The 24,871-nt window shown below is 44.8% G+C and overlaps 1 protein-coding gene across 1 annotated transcript; it reads right to left on the reverse strand.

Moving 5' to 3' along the window:
- Positions 1 to 9,115: 9,115 nt before the first annotated feature.
- On the reverse strand, positions 9,116 to 19,108 carry nat16 (N-acetyltransferase 16). The gene is made up of 3 exons (XM_072259469.1): positions 18,932 to 19,108; positions 13,661 to 13,885; positions 9,116 to 9,670 (listed from the first exon to the last, which is right to left on the reverse strand). The coding sequence occupies exons 1-3, from the start codon at positions 19,106 to 19,108 to the stop codon at positions 9,116 to 9,118; spliced, it is 957 nt and encodes a 318-aa protein (XP_072115570.1).
- Positions 19,109 to 24,871: the final 5,763 nt, after the last annotated feature.

Raw genomic sequence — 24,871 nt, forward strand, 5'->3', positions numbered from 1 at the left:
TATCACCTGCCACCTTCTACTTCCTCCTCCCTTCCCTCTTCTTAATCTGACTTCTCCCCTCTTCTTTCCAGAAGGTCTCAGTCTGAAATATTGGTTGTTTGCTCTTTTCCGTAGATGCTGCCTGGCCTACATTTTGTGTGCGTTGCCTTGACTGTGTGGGAGGTGTTCTGGGGCCATGAGAGGTTGTGTGAGATGTGCACTCCCAGGAGATTAAAAGTGCTTGCAGTTTCCACTGCTGTGCTGCCGATGGAAAGAAGAGTGTGAGTGGTGCGAGTTCTCCTGAAGTTGATAGCCATCTCCTTTGTCTTGTTGACATTGAGGAAAAGGTTATTTGCTGGCACCAGACCTCAAGCTGTTCATATTTCTCTCTAAAGGCTTGTCAGAAAAAGAGATGAGGAGAAATGAGGAGAGTAGTGAATCTGTGGATTGCATTGCCTGTGGAGACAGCGTCATTGGGTCTAGTTAAAGCAGAGATTGATATGTTCTTGATTAGTAAGGGCGTCAGATTTATGGGGAGAAGGCAGGAGAATGGGGTTGAGATGAGTAATGAATCAACCATGATGGAAATGCAGAGTAGACTTGATGGACTGAATGGCCTAATCCTGTTCCTATTTCTTACGGTCTTACAGAGATCGAGGTTTCTGAGGGTCTCGTGGTAGCGTAGTGGTTAGCGCAATGTTAATACATCTTGAGGCATCGGAGTTTAGAGTTCAGTACTGGTGCCATCTGTATGTCCTTCATGTTGAATGTGTGGATATTTCCTGGGTGCTTTGATTTCCTCCCACAGTCCAAAGATGTACCAGATAGGTTAATTGGCCTGTGATTAGGTTAGGGTTAATCGGAGTTGTTGGGGTGATGTGGATCGAAGGGCTGGAAGGGCCTACTCTGCTCTGTTTCCCTAAATAAAATAGATTTCAAGTACGTGCTGAATCCTCAGAGGGATCAGAAGTGGAGGGAGTGAGCAATTTCAAGTTCCTGACTGTCAAGATCTCTGAGGATCTAACCTGGTCGCAACATATCGATGCAGCTATAAACAAGGCAAGACAATGACTATATTTCATAAGGCATTTGAGGAGATTTGGTTTGTCACCTAAAACACTCGCAAATTTCTACAGATGTCCCATGGGGAGCATTCTGACTATCTGCTTCACCATTTGGTATGGGGTGGGGGGGGAGGGGGATGCTGTACAGGATCGAAGAAAGCTGCAGAAATTTGTAAAATTAATCAACTCCATCATGGGCTCTAGCCTCCATAGTATCCAGGACATCTTCAAGGAATGGTGCCTCTGAAAATGGGCTTCTATGATTCTACCCCAGCACCCAGGACGTGACCGTCAGGCAGGAGGTACAGAAGCCTGAAGGCACACTCTCAGTGATTCAGGAACAGCTTCTTCCCCTCTGCTATCTAATTCCAAAATGCACATTGAACCCATGAAAACTATCTCAATACTTTTTTAAAAATTTCTGTTTTTACACTGCTTTTAATGTAACTATTTAATATGCATATATGTATACTTAGAGTAATTTACATTTTCTTTCTATATTTATCATGTATTGCATTGTACTGTTGCCATTAAGGTAACAAATTTCACGACATATGATGTTGATATTAAACCTGATTCTGAAGAGATGAGCTGTGAGCTAAATGGAATTTTCCTTTCTTGCATTATCTAATGCCATCATGAATGAAAAGACAATTGGGCGAAGTGAGACCAGTTTAAAGTGTTTATAACCAATTTTTTAAAACTTCATCAATGGTTCATAACATTTACTTTCCAAATTGTTGCAAGAAATCAGATCATTTGTAAGCACCATGTAACATTTTTACCTCATAGTGGAAACGTCAAATTCTACCATAGGAGAGAGCTTAAAGGGGAGAAGGGGGGAAGATGTGGGGAATAGGTTTCGGTAGGTACCTGGAACAGGCTGCTAGGAAAGCAGGTACAACAGTAGTACTAAAGAGGAATTCAAATAGGCACAAGTAGGGGTTGGAAATAAATGGAAAGAGTGAGCAATTTCAAGTTCCTGGATATCACCATCTCTGAGGTTCTAACCTGGGCCCAACATATCGATGCAGCTACAAAGAAGGCACGACAGCAGCTATATCTCATTAGGAGTGTGAAGTGATTAGGTATCACCATTGATGTACCGTGGAGAGCATTCTAACTGGTTGCATCACCCGCTGGTATGGGGCGGGGAGGGGGATGGGGGGGCTACTGCACAGGGTCGGAGTAAACTGCAGAGAGTTGTCAAATTAGCTCCTTTATGGGCACTGGCCTCTGTAGTATCCAGGACATCTTCAAGGAGCGATGCCTCAAAAAGGCAGCATTCATCATTAAGGACTCCCATCACCCAGGTCATGCCCCCTTCTCATTGCTCCATCAGGATGGAAGTATAGAAGCCTGAAGATACACACTCTGCAATTCAGGATCAGCTTCTTCCCCTCTGCCATCGATTTTTGAATGGACATTGAACCCATGAACACTACTTTACTACAGTTTTATTTCTATTTTTGCACTACTTATTTAAACTATTTAATATATATTGTTATGTACCCCGTAACTGGGTTGCCAAACAAGCAGAAATGGACCACTTAGTTGGAGTTTGGATTACTGGAACTAAGAAAGTTTTATTAAAGAAATAAGTAACACAGTACTCTAATCGTAAGGATATAAATGCAACGGGTTAACAATGATAAAACACACGTGCACAGAACTAGGATAACAGGAATCAATCAAGCTCTATCACAGTCTAGGGGTAAAATGATCAGTCTCAAGTGACGCAGAGTTCAGTTCAGCTGAGTACAGTTCGCTGTAATCGCTGTTGTGCCATTGGAGAGAGAGAGAGAGAGCGAGCGAATGCAAATCTCGATTCACGGACCTTTGAGGTTCCTCGCAGTTAGCTTTCGGCGCGAGCCCTTTTAATGTCTTCTGAGATCACTGACTGTGACCCCTCCGTTCCGGATACGATCGCTCTTCCGCGGTGAACCCGACACCCAGGCAAGGGAGGACACACACACCGGGTTCCCGCCGATCGTACCTTTTCACCCGGTGCGTCTATGGTTGGTCCCACGGTCGGTCCCACGATCAGATCCAGACCTCCAAAACTCCCATCAACTTGTGGGGGGCACACCGCACTTCCAGGGTCTCGTTATCTCGTGATCTCATGGTGTCTGTCTTGCCTTAGCAAACCTGTTCCTTTTATCCCCCTGCTGGGGTATCGCCTGTCATTCAAACTTCAAACAGTTCAGGTTCAAAGCAATCGGTCTGTCAATACTCAGAACTGTGTCTCTTTTCGTTAATCTCTCTCATCTCTCATTAACATTGTGGATGCTTCTCCCTTTGTCTCGCTTATCTTTCTCATTTGCATCAATCTTCTGATAACTTGGTCTTTCGTCACACCCCTATCCTTCAAAGGATTTTTACCGGGGTAAAAATTATAGGCATGAATACATTATTAGATACACACAAATATACATGGTCATCAGCTATTTGGCTAATACAGAGAACTTTAAGTTGTCAACACCTTGACAGACAGTCAGCAATCACATTTTCCGTTCCTTTTATATGTGTCATTTTAATAATCCTCTAAGACCAATTTAGCAAACTTCATAGTGGCCAAAAACACTAATGAGTTGTGATCAGTATAACTTCTCAGTGGTTTTCGCCCCGGACACAGATAACAAGGGTCATCCCACACCAACTTAGCATTCTTTGGCAAGAGCTTAGTAAGAGGGTGGGTAATATCCGCAAAGTTTTTTTTTGCAAAACTTCCAATAGTACCCCACCATCTCCAAGAACCTTCTCAGGCCTCTCTCGTCTGTCGGGGTGGGGACTTCAGAGATAGCCCGCACCTTAGCCTGTATCGGTGCCAGCTGCCCCTGTCTTACCACAAATCCCAAATAAGTGATTTTTCCATGGCCGAATTCACTTTTTGCGAGGTTCACTGTCAGGCTGGCTTCAAACAGCTTTTTAAACAGCTCCTCCCACGTGTCACTCCAGACCACTACATCGCCAGTATACGCTTCTGTGTTCTTTAGCCCGTTTGTCACTGAATTAATCATACTATAGGGGTGTTGCTCACTAGGCTGACCTGATGTGACAACAACACCATGTCCCGGCTTTTTGCATCGCCTCGGGACATCCGGACATACATGTGCATGCCGTTTAATTAGCTGTCTTAGCGGGTCGCTCTGTTCGGGGGTTAAGGGAGAGACCTTATCACCAAAGCTGGCCAAAACAATAGACTTCTCCCATCTGGATGGCACCATACTTATCTTTTCAAAATGGGTTTCCCCCTTATCAGGTGGCACCCTAGCCTCATTAATTTTTGTGATAACACCGACCAGGTCTGCTCGCTTATCATGGCAAGCTGTTAGCATATCAATAGCCTGTAATTGTGTTAGCTCACATCTACAATAGTCAATAGCATCCTTCCTCCTGTGCAGCCAGTAAAACTCTTTCATGATTCTACCGACTGTTTTCCTCACCCCAAAATGTCCACCGAGGAGTAACTTGTGGGCCAGGTTAAGAATCTCATCCCCATAAATTTTTGGCACCATCCCCCATTCCTCATCTGCGGGCACGGTACTTGGTCTCCATTTCCTCCTTAGTACTCCCTCCTTCACATAATAGCCCACTAGCTCCCTTTTTAATTCTGCTTCAGAGAGAGCTGTCTCCACCAAAACCATCAGCTCCTCGTCTTGCTCCTGTGCCTGTATACATTCCTTCCTTGCTAATGATAAGTCTACCTTAACTTCCGTTTCACTACCCTGCTTCTTTTCACTTTCTAACCCCTCCTGGTACAAGGCTGGTAAAAACGACTCCGCTAAATCTACATTCGCTTCGGCAGCCTTTCTGGACATGCACCGAGTCACTGCGCAAACGGGATACACCTGTGAGTCCATGGGCGGGGCCTCAATGCTGGCAGGCTGGCTTGTCAATCTTACTGCTGGGTACACCTCTCCGCCGGCGAGGTCATTACCGAGTAAGACCTCCATGTCTTCCATAGGTAGTTCGGGCCTCACCCCGATCGTGACCGGTCCAGAGACCAAGTTACTTTTTAGGTGTATCTGGTGCAAAGGTACTGCTTCAGACCCTTTCCCAATGCCTTTTATCACCCTGACCTCCCCAGTCTGGGTCCCTGAACTAAAGTCTAACACACTCCTTAATATCAATGACTGACAAGCTCCAGTGTCTCTCCAGATCCGCACTGGAACTGGGTTTAACCCCTCCTTCACTGACACCAATCCGGCCGAGATAAACCTCTTGTGCCCTTCCTGAACTTTATCAGACCTCTTCTTCCCTAGCAGTTTGTTTACCAGCTCAATACAGCCAGTCGTTTTCCCTTTCCCCGTCTCCTTCTTTGGGGCAAAGCACCTGGACGCAAAGTGCCTGGCTTTCCTACAATTATAGCATACAACCCCAGGAGACTTCCTACCAAACTGCTCCCGGTCTACCTTATCCTTCTCACTAGTCCCCGGCTTACTTTCTGACTTTTCTGGCGGACTCTCTCCGCCGTCCTGACTACCCTTCTGGTAGCCTTCACTCAGGGTAAACTTCGTTTTATGTGTCAATGCGTACCCATCCGCTAACTTAGCAGTTGCGGCTAAAGTGTCTGCCTCTTTCTCATCTAGGTAGGGTCTCATACCTTCAGGGACACAACCTTTAAACTGCTCAATCAGGATTAGCTGTAGCAGTCTGTCGTAATCCCCATTGACCCCTTTCGAGGCGCACCAACGCTCACAATATGTCTGCATCTCACGGGCAAACTCTAAATATGTGCGGCCCCACTGCTTCCTCGCGTTCCGGAACCTCTGCTGGTATGCCTCCGGGACCAACTCATAAATCCTGAGTATGGCCTCTTTCACCACATCATACCTCTGGGCATCTTCTGCGGACAAGGCCGAGTAAGCTTGTTGGGCTTTTCCTTTAAGTACACTCTGAAGCAAAACAGCCCACTTATCCCTCAGCCAGCCCTGACTTGCAGCAACTTTTTCAAAATGGAGAAAGTACCGATCTACATCGGTCTCCTCAAATGGGGGAACCAGCCTAACCTCCTGGGTCACCCTGAACCCTCCACCTTGGTTCGGCATGGGCCCCTGTGCTGCGGTCATCTTTAACTTCTCTAGCTCAAATTCCCTTTCCCTCTGTTTCTCTCTCGCTTCTTGTTCTAACTGCTTGTCCCTCTCTTCTTGCTCCAACTGCCTGTCCCTCTCTTCTCGATCCAACTGTTTTACCCCGAACTCGGGCTTGAGTCTCAATTTTTCAATCTGCAGCTGTACTGCTTCTGCACCAGGTTTTCCCATAGATACCACCTCCAGCTCCCCTTGGGGAAACACACCTTTAGATACATAATGCTCTATGATAGCTCTGTGCATCTCCGCTCTCCTCATTGTCGACTTCCCCTTAAAAAGATTCAACCGTTTGGCCACAGCTGCCAATTCTGATTTCCTGGCATCCTCTAATGCCTCCAAGGTCGGCATCTTTAGAAATTCCTCAATCTCCATTTCTGCTGTTTGCCCTTTCTTTCTTTCGGGAATTTTAACCCAATCAATTTACCCCATCCCAAATTTAGCGTTCAAAATCGCGGACGAGAACCCCACTTATGTTACGTTCCCCGTAACTGGGTTGCCAAACAAGCAGAAATGGACCACTTAGTTGGAGTTTGGATTACTGGAACTAAGAAAGTTTTATTAAATAAGTAACACAGTACTCTAATCGTAAGGATATAAGTGCAATGGGTTAGCAATGATAAAACACACATGTACACAGAACTAGGATAACAGGAATCAATCAAGCTCTATCTCAGTCTAGGGGTAAAATAATCAGTCTCAAGTGATACAGAGTTCAGTTCAGCTGAGTACAGTTCGCAGTAATCGCTGTTGTGCCGTTGGAGAGAGACAGAGAGAGAGAAGGATGATGTGCAAACCGAATTCAGACAGACCTTGATGTTCCTCGCAGTTAGCTTTTGGGCGAGCCCTTTTTTAATGTCTTCTGTGGTCACCGACTGTGACCCCTCCGTTCCGGATACGATAGCTCTTCCATGGTGAACCCGGCATCCAGGCAAGGGCGGACACATACACCAGGTTCCCGCCGATCGTACCTTTTCACCCTGTGCGTCTATGGTCGGTCCCATGACCAGACCTCCAAAACTCCCACCAACTTGTGGGGGGCACACCGCACCTCCAGGGTCTCATTATCTCGTGATCTCTTGGTGTCTGTCTTGCCTTAGCGAACCTGTTCCTTTTATCCCCCTGCTGGGGTATCGCCTGTCCATCAAACTTCAAACAGTTCAGGTTCAAAGCAACCGGTCTGTCAATACTTGGAACTGTTTCTCTTTTCGCTAATCTCTCTCATCTCTCATTAAGATTGTGGACGCTTCTCCCTTTGTCCCTCTTATCTCTCTCATTAGCATCAATCTTCTGATAACTTGGTCTTTCGTCACAATATAAATATACTTACAGATATAGATACACAGTATATACATATACTTATATAGAGATATATATACTTACTGTAATTCACAGTTTTTTCTCTATTATTATGTATTGCATTGTACTGCTGACACAAAGACAACAAATTTCATGACATATGCCGGTGATATTAAACCTGATTCTGATTCTAATATACAGTAGATAATGTGCAGGCAGATGGGGTTTGTTTGGACTGGCACCGCAGGTCATCACAGATATCGTGGGCTGAAAGGCCTGTTTCTGTATAGAACTTGTTACTGGCTTTATGTACATTCCTCAAGGGGTATCACCAAATGCATTGTTGTGAAGGAAGGAGAGGAGAGAACGAGACTGAAAATACAACGGGTTATTGTGTTGAAGTCATACTGTTTTCACACCCCACTTCCTTGTGATCTGGGATTGCTGGCAAGGGTAGTGTTTACCTCCCATCCCTAACTGCCCCTTGAGAAGGTTTGGGTGGGTGGGGGGGATAAGCTGCCATCTTGAACTGCTGCAGTCCTTCTGCTGGAGGTGCCTCCACGGTGCTGTTGGAGATGGAGTTCCAAGGTTCAGACCCAGTTACAATGAAGCAACTGCAGCAGACTGATGAATCAATGTGCAGTTAGATTTGAGGAGAACCTAAGGGAGATGTTCTTCCCCTATGCCTGAAGCCCAGTGGGAGAGGTGTTGGGTCTATCCTAGGCGGAGACACCTAGTGCTGGATTCACTGAAGGTTAATTCGCAGCTTGAGTCGGTCACAAGGAAGGCAAATGCAAGTTAGCATCCATTTTGAGAGTATTAGACAAGGATGTAACGCCGAGGCATGGGGTCAGACCGCACTTGGAGAATTGTTACAGTTTTCAGCTCCGTATCTAAGAAAGGGTGCATTGGAGAGGATCCAGAGGAGGCGTAGAAAAATGATCTCAGAAATAAAAAGGGTTAATGTTTGAGGCTCATTTGATGGGTCCGGACTTATACTTGCTGGAATTTACAAGAACGGGGGGATCTCATTGAAACCCACAGAATATTGAAAAGCTTAGTGGGGAGGATGTTTCCATAGTGGGGGAGTCCAGGACCAGAAAGCTGGCTTCAGAATAGAAGGATTTTCCTTCAGGTTAGAGATGAGGAGAAATTTCTTTAGCCAGATGGTGGGATTGCTTTCCACAAATGGCAATGGAGGCCAAGCAACTGGGTATACTTAAAGAGGAGGTCGATATTTTCTTGGTTAGTAAGGGTGTCAGAGGTTCCAAGGAAATCCAGAACAACATGCCCAAAATGCTGGAGGAACTAGCAGGTCAGGCAGCATCTATGGTGAGGGTGGTGAATCTGTGGAATTCATTGTCACAGATGGTTGTTGGGGCCAAGTCACTGGGTATATTTAAAGTGGAGGTTCTTGTTTAGTAAAGGGAGAAGGCAGAAGAATGGGGATAATAATTCAGGTATAATGTAATGACAGAGCAGATTCAATATTTCTTATGATCTAGTCATAACCTTGCATCATATTGTCTGCCTACACTGCACTTGTGTGTTACAGTACCTCTATGTTTCGCATTCTCTTATTGCTTTGTACTACTTCAAAGTACTTACAGGTTTGAAATGATCTGTATGGACAGCATGAATGTTGGTACATGTGACAATGATAAGCCAATGGCCAACACTGCCTTATAACTTTGCCTCTAGCACAAACTGCCCCTTGATGACTTTTTGACTGGTCAGACCGAAGACCGTCTGGCAGAAGGAGTGCATGATAGACCAAATGGTCTTGTCTAAGTATATGAAGCAGTATGTGGGACCCTGAAGGAAGCTAAGAGCCTTGTGCAACTGAGAAAGAAACTGATTCCTGGCACGAGGGAAATCCTTTCCAAAGATATCAATGTTGAGACAAAGATTGTTGGCACCCGCGGGCACCTTGTAGGGGCTGGAGCAGAGGCTCAGGACGGTCGGGTCCACTACGCTGTCCGCCATCCAGGTGATGTTTTGCTTCAGGAGTACCTCTAGGTTGCCCTTGAAGGGCTTGAAAGGGATCCAGTTTTGTATGATGATGCCCCCTGGCAGCACTTCCTCCACCACCTGCTGGTCCAGGAACAACCGCTTGACATCACCCACTGCCAGCTGGATGGGCTCTTTCCACTCCTGCTTGCTTGCCTTCAGGTGGCCGATGGTGGCGCCCACCATGGGCTGCAGCTCCTCTGCCACGAATTGGAGATCCAGCACCTCCTGTAGGCAGAAGAAAGAGTCCTGCATCAGATTAGAGGGCACGTGCTATAAGGAGAGGGTGGACAACCAGCTTGTTTTCTCAGGAGCAGCAGAGGCTGAGGGAAGACCTGACAGGATTTTATTAAGTTATGAAAGGTGGACAGTTGGCATCTTTTATCCAGGGTCAAAATGTCTAATACTCAAGTATACATTTAATGTGAGAGGCGTTGATTTCAAAGGAAATGAGTGGGGCATTTTCTTTTTACGCACTGAGGCTTGAGTGCACTCTGATAGGGATGACTGTGTTTAAATGTGAGACTGTGGACTGCAGTTAGTGTGTGAATCATGGAATACAGTACTGTAATTGGTAGTAATGTGATACTGTAATTACAGATTTGTTGTTGGACATAACAATAACAATCACCAAATGAACTTCCTTTGGTAATCATATCTGTGTTGTAAGTTGAAGCTGTTCATTGTAAATTGTGTGAATAATGGAATATCACGGTGTCATAGAGTGACAGAGTGACAGAGCATGGAAACAGGCCCTTCGGCCCAACAGGTCCATGCTGACCACAACATCCTTCCTACTAGTTGTAATGTGAAGGGTTAGTTTACTTGCGACCCACACAAGATGCTGGAGGAACTCAGCAGACTAGGCAGCATCACTGGATAAAAGTACAGTTAACGTTTCGGGCCTAGGACCTCTGGCAGCTCATTCCAGGTATTCACTACCCTCCCCATAAAGCAGTTACCTCTCAGGTCTCTTAAATCTCCTCCGTCTTGTAACTATGCCCTCTAGTTTTGGACTCCTCAACTCTTGGGAAAAGACTATGACTGTTTACCTTATCCATACTCCTTCCTTCTCAGTCCTGATGAAGAGTTTCAGCCAAAACGTCAACTGTTTACTGTTTTCCATAGACGCTGCCTGGCCTGCTGGGTTCCTCCAGCATTTTTTGTGTGTTCCTCTAGATTTCCAGCATCTGCAGATTTTCTCATGTTTGTGATTCATACTCCTTATGATTTTTTAAATTTCTGTGAAGTCACATCTCATTCTTCTGCACTCCAAGGAATAAAGATCTATCATCTCTTTATAATTCAGGCCCTCTAGTCCAGGCAGCATCCTTGTAAAATCCCTTCTGCACCTTCTCCATCTTCATGATGTCTTTCTTCTAACAGACTGACCAAAGCTCCAAGTAAGTAACTAACACACACACACAATGTTGGAGGAGCTCAACACGTCAGCATGTCTGTGCCAAGACCTTTCATCTGGACCTGATTGCCTTGGCCCGAAACACTGACTGCTTATTTCCCTCCACAGGAGGTGCCTGACTTGCTGAGTTCCTCCAGCATTTTGTGTGTGTTGCTCAAGATTTCTAGCATCTGCAGAATCTCTTGTGCTTCTGATACTCCAAGTGCAGCCTCAGTAACAAGTTGTATAACTGCAACATAATGTTCCTAACCCTAAACTCAATGAAGGTCAGCATTCTAAATGCCTTTGTCACCACCCTGTCTTCTTGTGCGGCCATTTTCAGTGAACTTTGCATTTGTACCACAACACTCGTCAGTGCCCTGCCATTTACAGTACAGGTCCTATCCTGGTTTGAATGTCCAAAATGCATCACCTCACACTTAGCTAAATTGAAAAACATTTGCCATTCCTCAGTACATCGCCCAAATGATCAAGGTATCATTGTACTGTAATAGATTTTAACCTGCTTCACTGCCAACAAGACACTAATTTATCATCAGCTGAAGTGCCTGTGTATACTTGGAGAAGGAACACTGAGGTATCCATGGGGACACTAGGCTTTGATGCCCTCTGTTGGTCAGGGACAACCATAGATGTTGTGTTCTAGCTGTCTAGATATGCAAGCTCGGGCAGAACAATATGGAGAGCATACTGTTGCCCAAGTAGCAAGCTCCCACTCTCCAAGCATCTGATGAACCCAAAGGAATGGTAGAGACTGATACAGTTCGGGACCAGCATATCTCAGGAGTTGCCAGTTAGTGTTGAACTCAATGTAGCACTGCCTGAGGGACTCCAGCTCCAGATTTTTCTCTTGAGGTTTATTCCTGAAGCCTTCTCCATGAGTAGGTATAGCTGAAATGCAGCGGAGGTTTGAGATTAGAGTTTCCCTTCTCCTAGATGAGCTGCCAACCACAACTGACAAGCCCCTTCTGCCCAAAGCGACTGGTTTCAAGGTGCCAGTAACCCGCCTTTGCCCCCTCTCCTGTCAGTAGAAATGGTTCCACTGGGGTTAGTAGCTGAGCCGCACATGAAGGCCAAGAGCTGGACTTGGTTGTCCGAGGCTATTTGAGGCGCACACCATTGGGAACATTTAATAGGTAGTGGGAGCTTGTCCCCATTATCACCCTTGGTTATAACAATCTTAGGTTGTGTTATAGTTTGAAACTATTGAGTGTAAAGAGTGTGAATCATGGAATATTGTAGTATTGTAATAATGTAATCACTGATCAAACGTTCTTTGGTATACAAGACTTGTAATTTGAAGCCTTTCACTGTAAGTTGTGTGATTAGTGAATATTGCAGCGGTCTGTTGCTTCCCTGAAAATGGCTGCACGGTTAATAGGGTGGTAATGAAGGTGTAGGGCACGCTTGCCTTTATTAGATGTGGCACTGAGTTAAAGAGTCAGGAAATTAAATTGCAGCTTTGTAAAACTCTAGTTAGGCTGCATCGGAAGTATTGCATTCAGTTCTGTCACCCCCTCATAGTCATAGTCAGAAGAAGTACAACACAGAAACAGGCCCTTCGACCCATCTAGTCCACTTAAACTGCCTACTCCCATTGGGACCACAGCTCTCTGTACCCCTCCCATCCATGTACCTATCCAAACTTCTCTTCAGTGTTGAAATTGAGCTTGCATTCACCACTTGTGTTGACAGCTCATTCCACACTCTCACGACCCTCTGAGTGAAGAAGTTTCCTCTCATGTTCTCCTTAAACTTTTCACCTTTCACCCTTAACCCATGACCTTTGACTGTAGTCCCACCCAACCTCAGTTCAAAAAGCCTGCTTGCATTTACCCTATCTGTACCCTCATAATTTTGTATCCCCCTATCAAATCTCCTCTCAATCTTCCATGTTCTAAGGAATAAAGTCCTAACCTATTCAGTCTTTCCAGACCCGGCAATATTCATGTAAATTTTCTCTGTTCTCTTTCAACTTTGTTTACTTCTTTGCTGTAGGTAGGTGACCAAAACTGGACACAACTTAGGCCTGACATGAAGCACATGGAGATTTTGGAAATGGTTTACCAGGATGCTGCCTGACTTAGGAGGCATGTGCTATAAGGAGAGGTTGGATTGTTTTCTCTGCAGTGGTGGAGGTTGAGAGGGAGAACTGATAGACTTTTATAAGATTACAAAAGGCTTAGATCATATCTTCCTCCCAGGGAATGTCTATTACTAGAAAACATGCATATAAAGTGAGGGGGGCTAAATTCAATGGAGATGTTTTTATCCAATAATTGCTCCCTCCTGGAGCACCCGGACCTGTCTCATTAACAAGGCATTTACACTCAGAGAACTGCCAAACTCTGTTCCCAACCTGGGGCCAACTGACTCCTTGGTTAATAGTAGGGGTCCATAGCATAAAAAAATGTTCACTATTTGGTTTTTGTTTCTCGCACTATTGTATATAAACTCTAGAGACTGTTGTGTGGAAAAATCCCAGGAGATCAGCCGTTTCTGAGATACTCAAACCACATCATCTGGCACCAACAGTCATTCCATAGTCAAAGACACTTTGATCACATCTCTTCCCCATTCTGATGTTTGGTCTGAACAACAACTGAACCTTTTGACCACGTCTGCATGCTTTTATGTATTAAGTTGCTGCCACATGTTTGGCTGATTAGATATTTCTACTAATGAGCAGGTGAACCTAATAAAGTGGCTACTGAGTGTAATATGATAAAGTGATTCTGTAATCACTGAGTGAATCTCCTTTGTAAAAGGGAAAAAAAAGGAATTGTACATGCTGTTACCTGGCTGCATAGTAATTGGAACTTGGTGAAGACATCAGGGTTCAGCTCCCCTGCTCTGGTGCAGCGTTGAACCTCCAGACTTGGGAACTGGGATTTTATCAGGGCGCAGGCGTACTGCTGAATTACCCCAGCGATTCCTTTTCCCCTCTCGCTGGGCGCCACCCTCAAACCTTCCATAATTGCGGTTTGGCCATTGTCGACAACATTCACTGACAACAGAGCCACCTGCCAACAAGAGCAAGAGCCTGCGTTCACACCAAGGCAAGTTATCCCCATCTTCCCCCTCACCTGAGCCTCGACAACAGGACATCATTTGGATAAATCTTTGCAATCGCAATGTTAGAAAAACTGGAAAGGTGACATCACAGCGACTGAGCCCGATATTTGGACGATGATTTATGCATTGGGCCGAATTGGGAAGGTCAGGTACAAGCCAAGTCGAGGTGGTGGGGCCTAGAGCGTATCGGCTGACAGACCCAATGTTTAGAGGAAAATGTCAGTGCCAGGCCAAATTGATAAGGTCAGAGTGTCGAAGCCTGAGGTGAGGGTTGGGCCGGTTCAGCTCGCTGCTCCGAGACATTTACTCAACTTTGTACTAAACTAAGGGTCTGCAGATGGCCTTTCTTTGTGGACTTCAGCTATTTGCTTGTGTTTATTGTTTGTATGATTTGTTTTTGTCTCTGCACATTGGGTGTTCAGACTTTTTTTAAAATGGGTTCTTTTGGTATGTCGTGTCTCCCTGTAAGGAGACAAATCTCAAGATTGTATAATATATACATACTTTGATAATAAATGTACTTTGAACAAGGAGACATATAAAGAGGAAAGCAGACCCTTCAGCCCATCATGTTGCTGGTGATTGTCAACCACCAATTTACACTAATCCTCCTTATTTAATTATTTATTGAGATGCAGTGTGGAACACGGCTTCCTGGCCCTTCAGAATCAGGTTTGTCATGAAATTTGTTAACTTAGCGGCAGCAGTAAAATGCAATACATGGTAATATAGGAAAAATAAATAAATAAGTAAATCAATTACTGTAAGTAGATATATAAAAATCAAATAGTTAAATTTAAAATAGTGCAAAAACAAACTAGCAAAAGTGAGGTAGTGTTCACGGGTTCAGTGTCGATTTAGGAATCGGATGGCAGAGGGGAAGAAGCTGTTCCTGAATCACTGAGTGTGTGCCTTCGGGTTTCTGTACCTCCTTCCTGGTGGTTCCAATGAGAAGAGGGCATGACCTGAGTAATGGGGGCCCTTTAAAATGGACACCACCTTTCTGAGGCACCGCTCCTTGAAGATGTCCTGGATACTACGGAGGCTAGTACCCAAGATGGAGCTGACGGATTTTACAGCTTTCTGTAGTTTGAAGCCACGCAACCCAGCAATCCTCCAGTTTAACCCTAGGGTAATCATGGGACAATTTACAATGACTAATTAACCTACCAAACAGTACGTCTTTGGACTGTGGGAGGAAACTGGAGCATGTTGTCATGGGGAGGATGTGCAAGCTCCTCGCTGGCAATGGCAAGAATTGAACCTGGGTCACCTGTACTGTAAAGCGTGCTAACAACTACGCTACTATGCCTATAAATCCCCATTTAATTCCACCCATGTTCCCATCAACTCTGTCCTCACCCAATTTACAGTGGCAGATTAATTCACCAACCCTGCATGTCGCTGGGATGTGGAAGGGAACCGGAATACCAGGGGGAAATCCATTTGGTCACAGGGAGAATTGTACAAATCACATGCATAAACACACACACACACACACACACACACACACACACACACACACACACACACACACACAATCTCACACACACACACACGCACACACACTCACACTCACACACACTCCAACACACACACACTCACACTCACACTCACACACACACAGTCTCACACACACACACACATACACTCTCCTCACACGCACTCACACAAGCACTCACACACTCACACAGGCACTCACACACACTCACACACACACACTCACACACATATTCACACACACACACTCTCACACACTCATACACACTCTCACACATACACTCACACACTCTCACACACACACTCACATGCACACACACACTCACACACACACTCACACACTCTCACACACACTCGCACACACACTCACGCACTCACACACACTCTCACATACAAACACTCACACACTCACACTCTCACACACTCTCACACACGCGCATACACACACACACACACTTTCTCACACACATACAAACAGGCACTCACACACACACACACACACACACTCTCTCTCACATACACACGCACTCACACATGCATAGGCACTCACACGCACACACACACACACACACACACACACACACACACAATCTCACACACACACACACACGCACACACACTCACACTCACACACACTCCAACACACACACACTCACACTCACACTCACACACACACAGTCTCACACACACACACACACACACATACACTCTCCTCACACGCACTCACACAAGCACTCACACACTCACACAGGCACTCACACACACTCACACACACACACTCACACACATATTCACACACACACACTCTCACACACACACTCACATGCACACACACACTCACACACACACACACTCTCACACACACTCGCACACACACTCACGCACTCACACACACTCTCACATACAAACACTCACACACTCACACTCACACACTCACACACTCTCTCACACACGCGCATACACACACACACACACTTTCTCACACACATACAAACAGGCACTCACACACACACACACACACACACTCTCTCTCACATACACACGCACTCACACATGCATAGGCACTCACACGCACACACACACACACACACACACACCCAGAGGGGCTGGGATCAAATTCAAATCTTAGGAGCTGTAGGGGAGGGTAGCTTCTCCCACTGTGCCACTGTGAAAGTTGGGGAAATAAGAAGGCAAGGAAGCAAGCAGTAAATTGTTGATATGAAGAGGGCTGGATTTGGAGAGATTTTGAGTGTACAGCTTCAAGCCCTTAGTAACAGGACAGGTTACTAAGTACAAAATATAAGAACAAGGAGATTATGCCAACATCAAGTCAAAGAACAAATTTATACATTGGAGCTCAAAAGAACGAGAGGTGATCTTATTGAAATATGAATATTGGAAAATTGGTTTATTATTGTCACATGTACTGAGGTACAGTGAAAAACTTGTTCTACCGTTTGTACAGATTGATTCACTGTAATGGTCATTAAGGTAGAGCAAGTTAAAGAAGTAACAAAATAAAGTGTTACAGCCAGAGAGAAGGTGCAGTGTAGGCAGGCAATAAATTGCAAGGTCATAATAAGGTAGATTTTGAGGTCCCGAGCCCATCTTATCAAACTTGGGGACTATTCAATAGACTTATTAGAAGCTGAACTTGGACTTGGTGGTATGAGCAATTAGGCTTTTGTATCTTTTTTTCCTGTGAGAAAGGGGAACGTTCAGACTTTTGTGTTTTCTGCCCCGTGGGAGAGGGCAGCGATCAGACTTTTGTATCTTCTGTCCTGTGGGAGAGGGGAGCGATCACTCTTTTGTATCTACTGTAAAATAGCGAGGGAGTCTAGCACCAGAGGGCACAGCCTCAGAATAAAGGGATATCCCTTTAGAACTGAGATTAGGAGGACCTTCTTCAGCCAGATGGTGGTGAATCTCGAATTCGTTACCATAGACAAGTCATTGGGTATGTTTAAGACAGAGATTGATATGTTCTTGATTGGTAACGGGGTTATGGGGAGAAAGCGGGAGATTGGGGCTGAGCCGCAATGGAATAGCAGAGCATACTCTATGGATTGAATGGCCTTTGTCTGCTTCTATGTCTTTTGGTTTTATAGATGCAGAGAGGGTGTTGCTGATACTCTAAGGGCATAACTCAGAATAATGATTGGACAGGCTTAGGTTTTTCCTTTGGTGGGAGAATGGGTTTGAAGAAGAAGAAATTAGCCATGACTGAATGAAGGAGAAAGCAGACTCAATGGGCTGAATTATGGATAATCTGCTCCTCTACCTTACAGACAGCATAGAGCTTTGGCTGAGGTTGGTGGGCTCACGTATGTTGAGGGTGGGGGGGAGTGAACAGCAGATTCAGACAGTCATCTTGATAACCATAGGACCATGAGACATGGGAGGAGATCTAGGCTATTCAGCCCATTGAGTCTGTTCCACCATTCAATTTTGGCTGATTTATTATCCCTCTCAACTCCATTCTCCTGCCTTCTTCCTGTAACTATTGATGTCCTTACTAATCAAGAACCTATTATCCTCCATTTTAAATACAGTGGATTCTGGTTAATTGGGACAATTAAGCGGTGTTTCAATTAGCCAAAGTTTCCTGGAAATAATTAAAAAGGTATAAAAATAACAAACTACTGTTTAATTGAGTAACAAATTATGTATTTAAATGAAATGCGGAACAAATTAGAATAATATCAATACTATGTACTATAAAACTGTGTATTAGATCCTAATAGTTATCGAAGGAGGAAATCGTTCAGTGTACACTGCCTCTTTCTTTTGATTGACTATAAATGAGCAAAACCAGTGCAGACACCTAGTTTATATAATGGACTGCCTTCATACAATGCTTCAGATGATTGCATCCTCCAAATCTTTAGTTTCATTCAAGATGATTGTTGACACCTTCAAATCCTCTGTAGTTCCTAACTTGTAGAAGTAGTGAAATCATTTCGTTTGCACTCCTGGCTGTTTCTGGCTTCTCCAAGCCTGAACGCTTGAAACTACAGTGAGCAAAACAATCCTGAATTGTCTTAATGCTCATTTCTCGCCCAGTTCTGTGACAAAAATCACAGCTTTTTGAACACCAGTGCACACAACTGACACTAGTTTAAAAGCTTTTGCACTAAGCACGGTGTAATGTCTAACGGCCACACAAGGGCATGCGTCTGATGCTAGTAAGGAACTGTTTGGCAACAGTCTCCTGCCCCAAAAAGTGACATAGTGTCCCACTTAAACAAAGGGAATCCTGGCTATTTTCTGGATTTGTTTTTGTTCTTTAAGAGCTGTGCCAGAATAGTGGATGCTCCGATTAACTGATGACCCAGTTAACCGGTGTCCACTGTATAGTTGATGAATAATGGGGATGATTCCACATGAAGTGTGGAATCTGCCACTGGAAAATGAAATTGGCTTGAATGGGGCATCTTGATGGGATAAAAGGCCTGTTTCTGTGCTGTACAACTCTGACTCTGTAACATACTCACCACCTTGCCCTCTTTCTTGGCCAAGATCACTCTCCGCGATGGGTCCTTCAGCCATCCGTGGTAACGGTCGGGCAGGTAGTCGAGGCCGTTGTAGATGTCCGTGGAGATGGACATCACCTGCTCAAAGTCATCCACCTGGGCGAGGCAAAACTCCAGCTCGTGGCTCGCTCCCTCCATCCTGAAAGTGCTTACACTGCGACAGACCTGGGGGAGGAAACTGCAACAGGTTAAACCTTCTGGTGAGACCTCATGGTGGGGGGTTGGGGGAATACCTTCAGGCTGGACCTCAGCCTGAGATCCACTCATCTGAACTGGCCCTTGGACAAGTCCTGGAGGGCAGGGTGCGGATGAACCTTAAGGTCGACATTAGTGCTCAGACAAGGAGCAGCTGACTCTTCCCCCTCAGGAATATCTAATTCGGCTCCCACTGCTACACCTGATGCATTCGCAGGACCTCGTGATTTAAGACTGTATCAACCGATCCACTGTATTTTGGCCCCATACCTCTTGAGACCATGCTTGTGACATGCTCCTGTTTACTCCACTGTTGAGGGTTGAGAGCCTCAAGTTCCAAGCTGTAAACCTCATCAATAACTTGTCCTGATCCAATCAATCAGATATCATGGCCAAAACAGTCCAGCAGAGCCTGTACTTTCTCAGGAGACTAAACAAATTTGGCTGTTTTGGCCATTGACCTGCACCCATTTTTATAGATGCACCATAGAAAGCATCCTATCTGGATGATTCACGGCTTGGTATGACAACAGCTCTGCTCGAGACTGTAGAGAATTGTGTACATAGCTCAGCATTTCAGCCTCCCCTCCATGGACTCTGTCTACACTTCTCGAGAAAGCAGCCAACATAATCAAAGCATCCCCCCGCCCCCCCGCCCTGGAGTTCTCTCTTCTCCACTCTCCCATTGGCAGAAGGTACAAGAGCCCGAAAGCACTTGCCACCAGACTCAAAGATAACTTCTATCCGCTGTTACAAGCTTATTGAATGGACTTTTTGAACAATAAGATGAACCCCTGACCTCACATCTACCGCATCATGTCCCTTGCATCTTATTGTCTACCTGCATCGCACTTACTCTGTAATTGTACCACTACATAGAGTCATAGAACACTATAGCACAGAAACAGACCCATCTAGTCTGTACTCAACTGTTATTCTGTCTAGTCCAATCCACCTGCTCCGGGACCATACCCCTCCATACTTCTCCTCTCCATGTACCAATTCAAACTTCTCTTTAGTGTTGCAATCGAACCCACGTCCTCCATTTCCGGTGGCAGCTCGTTCCACACTCGCAACACCCTCTGAGTGAAGACGTTGCTCCTTAAACATTTCACCTTTCACCCTCATCCTGTGACCTGTTATTCTGGTCTCAGCTAACCTCAGTGGAAAAAAAGCCTGTTTGCTATCTATCTCGCTCATAATTTTGCATACTTCTGACATACATCCCCTCATTCTCCGACGCTCCAGGGAATGAAGTCATAACCTGTTCAGCCTTTCCCTATGACTGAGGTCCTCAAGTCCTGGCAACATTCTTGCAAATTTCTTCTGTGTTCTTTCAGTCATGTTGAGATCTTTCCTGTAGGTAAGTGACCAGTATTCTGCATCCTTGCCCTTGCACCATTTCAAAGTCCTGAAGTATTGAAATGATTTGTATGGATGCCATGCATAAGAAAATTTATCACCGTATTAGCAAATGTAACAATTTTAAAAAGACATACGCAAAAAAAACACACATATTTAAAAAAAATTAATATTACCCCCCCCCCCTGCCCCACTCCACCTCACTTCCAAATCCAAATTCAAATTCAGCTTCTGGCCAATCCACTCCACTAGAACTCTGCATTATTTCTAACCTGTTGCTCAACTGCAAGTCAACGGGTTTCAGACTTCAGACTTGACACTGGTTTTATGTTTGTTCTGGGGCGACGTGATATGGGTGGGCGTGCTTTGGTGCTGATGCATAAACCATTCAGGTCCCAGATTACAAAGGAGTGCAGAGTTAGCAGGGGCATGCAATTCAGGTGAAAGGGAAAGGGGGCAGTAAGTTCAAAGGAGGTGTGTGGGACAGACAGGATCAGAATGACTTTTATCACTGACATCTTGTGAAATTTGTGTTTTGTGGCAGCAGTACAGTGCAATACATAAAATACACTATAATCTACAATAAGAATATAACATTATTAATGTTAATATAATATACACAGTGGCCAGGAGGTACCTAACAAAGTGGCCACGATAAATACTCTTGCATCCGATATCTAGAGAGGTGATAGTAATGATCAAGCGGCTAGAAAATGACGCTAGAGAGGTAGTCATGGGTGATAAAGAAATGGCGGATGAACGGAGTGAGTATTTTGTGTCATTCTTCACTGTGGAAGACAGTAGCAGTGTGCCAGAGGTTCGAGAGTGTCACAGGGGGAAGAGGTGTATGAAGTTGCCATTACTAGGGAAAAGGTGCTTGGGAAAATGAGAGGTCTGAAGATAGATAAGTCACCTAGACCAGATGGTCTACACCTCAGGGTTCTGAACGAGGTGGCTGAAGAGATTGTTGAGGCATTAGTAATGATCTTTCAAGAATCAATGGTTCTGGAGGATTTGAAAATTGCAAATGTCACTCCACTCTTCAAGAAGGAATAGAGGCAGAAGAAAGGAAATTACAGGCTAGTCAGCCTGACCTCAGTGATTTGGAAGATACTAGACTCGATTGGTAAGGATATGGTTTTGGGGTACTTGGAGGCAAAAATAGGCCAAAGTCTGCGTGGTTTCCTTAAGAGAAAATCTTGCCTGACAAATCTGTTGGAATTCCTTGAAGAAGTATACCAAGCAGATTAAACAAAGGAGAATCGGTAGATGTTGTGTACGTGGATTTTCAGAAGGCCTTTGACAAGATGCCACATATGTGGCTGCTTAACAAGTTAAGAGCCCATGGTATTACAGGAAAGATTCTAGCATGAATAGAGCATTGGCTGATTGGCAGGAGGCAAAGAGTGGGGGTAAAGGGAGCCTTTTCTGACTGGCTGCTGGTGACTAGAGGTGTTCCACAGGGGTCTGAATTCCACACCTGAGAGGTTACAGAAAGATAGAGTGGATGAGGAGAGAATGTTTCCTGTGGCGAAGGAGTCTGAGACCAGAACACAAGTCTCAGAATAGGGGGATGTCCATTTAGAATGGAGATGAGGAATTTCTTTAGCCAGAGTGGTGAATCTGTGGTATTCATTGCCACAGACAGCTGTGGAGGCCAAGTCGTTGAATATATTTAAGGCAGAGGTTGATAGATTCATGATTAGTCAAGGCATGAAGGCAGGAGATGAGGGCTAAGAGGGAATGGATCAGCCATGATGAAATGGTGAAGCAGACTCGATGGGCCAAATGGCCTAATTCTGCTCCCATATCTTATTGTCTTATGTTTGTAGTCTTCTGATGTTGTAGCCGATCCATTTCAAGGTTCAATATGTTGTGCGTTCAGAGATACTCTTCTGCACACCACTGTTGTAATGCTTAATTATTTGAGTTACTATTGTCTTTCTGTCAGCTGACCATTCTACTCTGACCTCTGTCATTAACAAGGCATTTTCACCCACAGAACTGCCACCATTCTCTGTAAACTCTAGAGACTATTGTGTGTGAAAATCCCCTGGAGGAGAGCAGTTTCTGAGATACTCAAACCACCCAATCTGGCACCAACAGTGGTTAAAGTTATTTAGATCACATTTCTTCCCCATTCTGATGTTTGGCCTGAACAACAACTGAACCTCATGACCATGTCTGCATGCTTTCAGGCACTGAGTTGCTGCCACATAATTGGCTGATTAGATATTTGCATTAATGAGCAGATGTACAGGTGTAACTAATAAACTGTGGATAATATTATGTAATATGTAGATGGGTGGTTTCGTAAGTTTGCCAATGATACCAAAATTGTTGGAGTTGTGGATAGTGTAGAAGACCAGCAAAGAATACAACGCAATATAGATCAGTTGTAGATATGTGCAGAGAAATGGCAGATGAAGTTTATAGCCATATAACCATATAACGATTACAGCACAGAAATAGGCCAGCTTGGCCCTTCTAGTCCGTGCTGAACTCCTACTTTCACCTAGTCCCACTGACCTGCACTCAGCCCAGGACAAATGTGAGGCGTCGCACCTTGGTAGGGCAAATGCAAGAAGACAATACACTGTTAAGGGCAAGATCCGTAACAGTGTTGCTGAGCAGGGATCTAGGGATCTAAATTCATAAGTCCTTGAAAGTGGCTATGCTAATTGATAGGGTGCTTCAGAGGGCTTATGGAATAATTATGGAATTAGTTGAGGCATTCAGTTCAACGGTCAAGAGGTTATGTTGCAACTTTATAAAACTGTGGTTAGGCCACATGGATTATGGCATACAGTTCTGGTTACCCCACTGTAGGAAGGATGTTGAGACTTTGGAGAGGGTGCAGCAGAGGTTTACCAGGATGCTGTCTGGTTTAGAGGGCGTGTGCTACCATGAGAGGCTGGACAAGACTGGGTTGTTTTTTCTGGAGCGGCAGAGGCTGAGACATCTGATAGAGGTTTATAAGATTATGAGAGGCAGAGATTGTAGTGGACAGAGAGTATCTGTTTCCCAGGGTAGAAATGTCTAATACCAGAGGGCATGCATTGAAGGTGAGAGGGGTGAGGTTCAAAGGGAATGTGAGGGGTGGCTTTTTACTCAGAGAGTGGTGGGTGCCTGGAATGTGCTGCCTGGTATGATAGTAGAGGGAAGTACATTAGAGGCTTTTAAGAAACGTTTGGATAGGCACATGGATGTGAGGAAGATGTGGGGATCTGGACATTGTGTAGGTAGGAGGGATTAGTTTGGGCCGGGGGTTGATTTACTTTTTATGTGGTTCAGCACAACATTGTGGGCCAAAGGACCTGTGGGCAAAAATGCCTTGATAATGAGAGAAGTCAGAGGAGAATGGCCAGATTGGTTCAAGCTGACAGGAAGGCGACAGTAACTCAAAGAACCACATGTGTTACAACAGTGGTGTGCAGAAGAGCATCTCTGAATGCACAACATGTGAAACCTTGGAGTGGATGGGCTACAGCAGCAGAAGACCACGACCATTTTATTAGATACAGGTAGTACCTAATAAAGTGGCCACTGAGTCTACTTTCATCCTCTATTTCCCCTTCTGGAACAGAGACTTTGGACCTCGGTTAATGTTTAACAGACTCAAAGATAATAGTGAACTTGTATGAACTCGGGTAGATAACCCATTGACTTATCTCAACTCGATTCAACTACCAAGGAAGTTTTATTCTCCAGTCATATTATACTTAAAATCCATGATGATTTAATACGAGAAAGAACTAGCGAGAGAAGGAGAGTGCAGGGAAATTTGAGAGGGCTGTGGGACAGACGGATGTGATGGGAGTGAGTAGCTGCCTTCTTTGGTATTAGTATTGGTTTCATTTTGTCACAAGTACCAAGATAATGGCGACAAACTTAGCTTTGACACACAATCCGGACTGATCAATTCAGTGCATACAGAAAGGTAATAACAAAGTGTAGAACATAACATTACGGAGAAGGTGCATTGCAGGGTAAGTATTAAGGTGCAAAGGCCATGGCAAGATAGGTTGCGAGGCCATGAGATCATCTTTAATGTACAAGAGTCTGTTCTATAGCGTGATAACAGCCTGGTGGTATGTGCTTTCAGGTTGTTGTACCTTCGGCCTGAGTGGAGAAGGGGTCAAGAGAGATTGTCCATGGTGGGGAGATCTTTGCTTATGCTGGCTGTTTTTTTTGGATCAGAGTTTTCAAGTCCACAATACTATAACGACATGGGAGCAGACAGGACATTTGGCCCATCGAGTCACAGATAAATAACAGATTGTATACCACTTAAAATTATCAAGCAAGTATATTTACAAATTTCAACTTTATTGAACTGTTAGT

The sequence above is a fragment of the Mobula birostris genome, chromosome 5 (genome assembly GCF_030028105.1).
Source record: "Mobula birostris isolate sMobBir1 chromosome 5, sMobBir1.hap1, whole genome shotgun sequence".
Classification (NCBI taxonomy): Eukaryota; Metazoa; Chordata; class Chondrichthyes; order Myliobatiformes; family Myliobatidae; genus Mobula; species Mobula birostris.

Coding starts and splice junctions, on each gene's coding strand:
- nat16 (XM_072259469.1), bottom strand. CDS start 19,108: ATGGAGGGAGCGAGCCACGAGCTGGAGTTTTGCCTCGCCCAGGTGGAT. Junction 13,886..18,931: donor CCAAGAAAGAGGGCAAGGTG/GTGAGTATGTTA, acceptor TCTTGTTGGCAG/GTGGCTCTGTTGTCAGTGAA. Junction 9,671..13,660: donor TCCAATTACTATGCAGCCAG/GTAACAGCATGT, acceptor TTCTGCCTACAG/GAGGTGCTGGATCTCCAATT.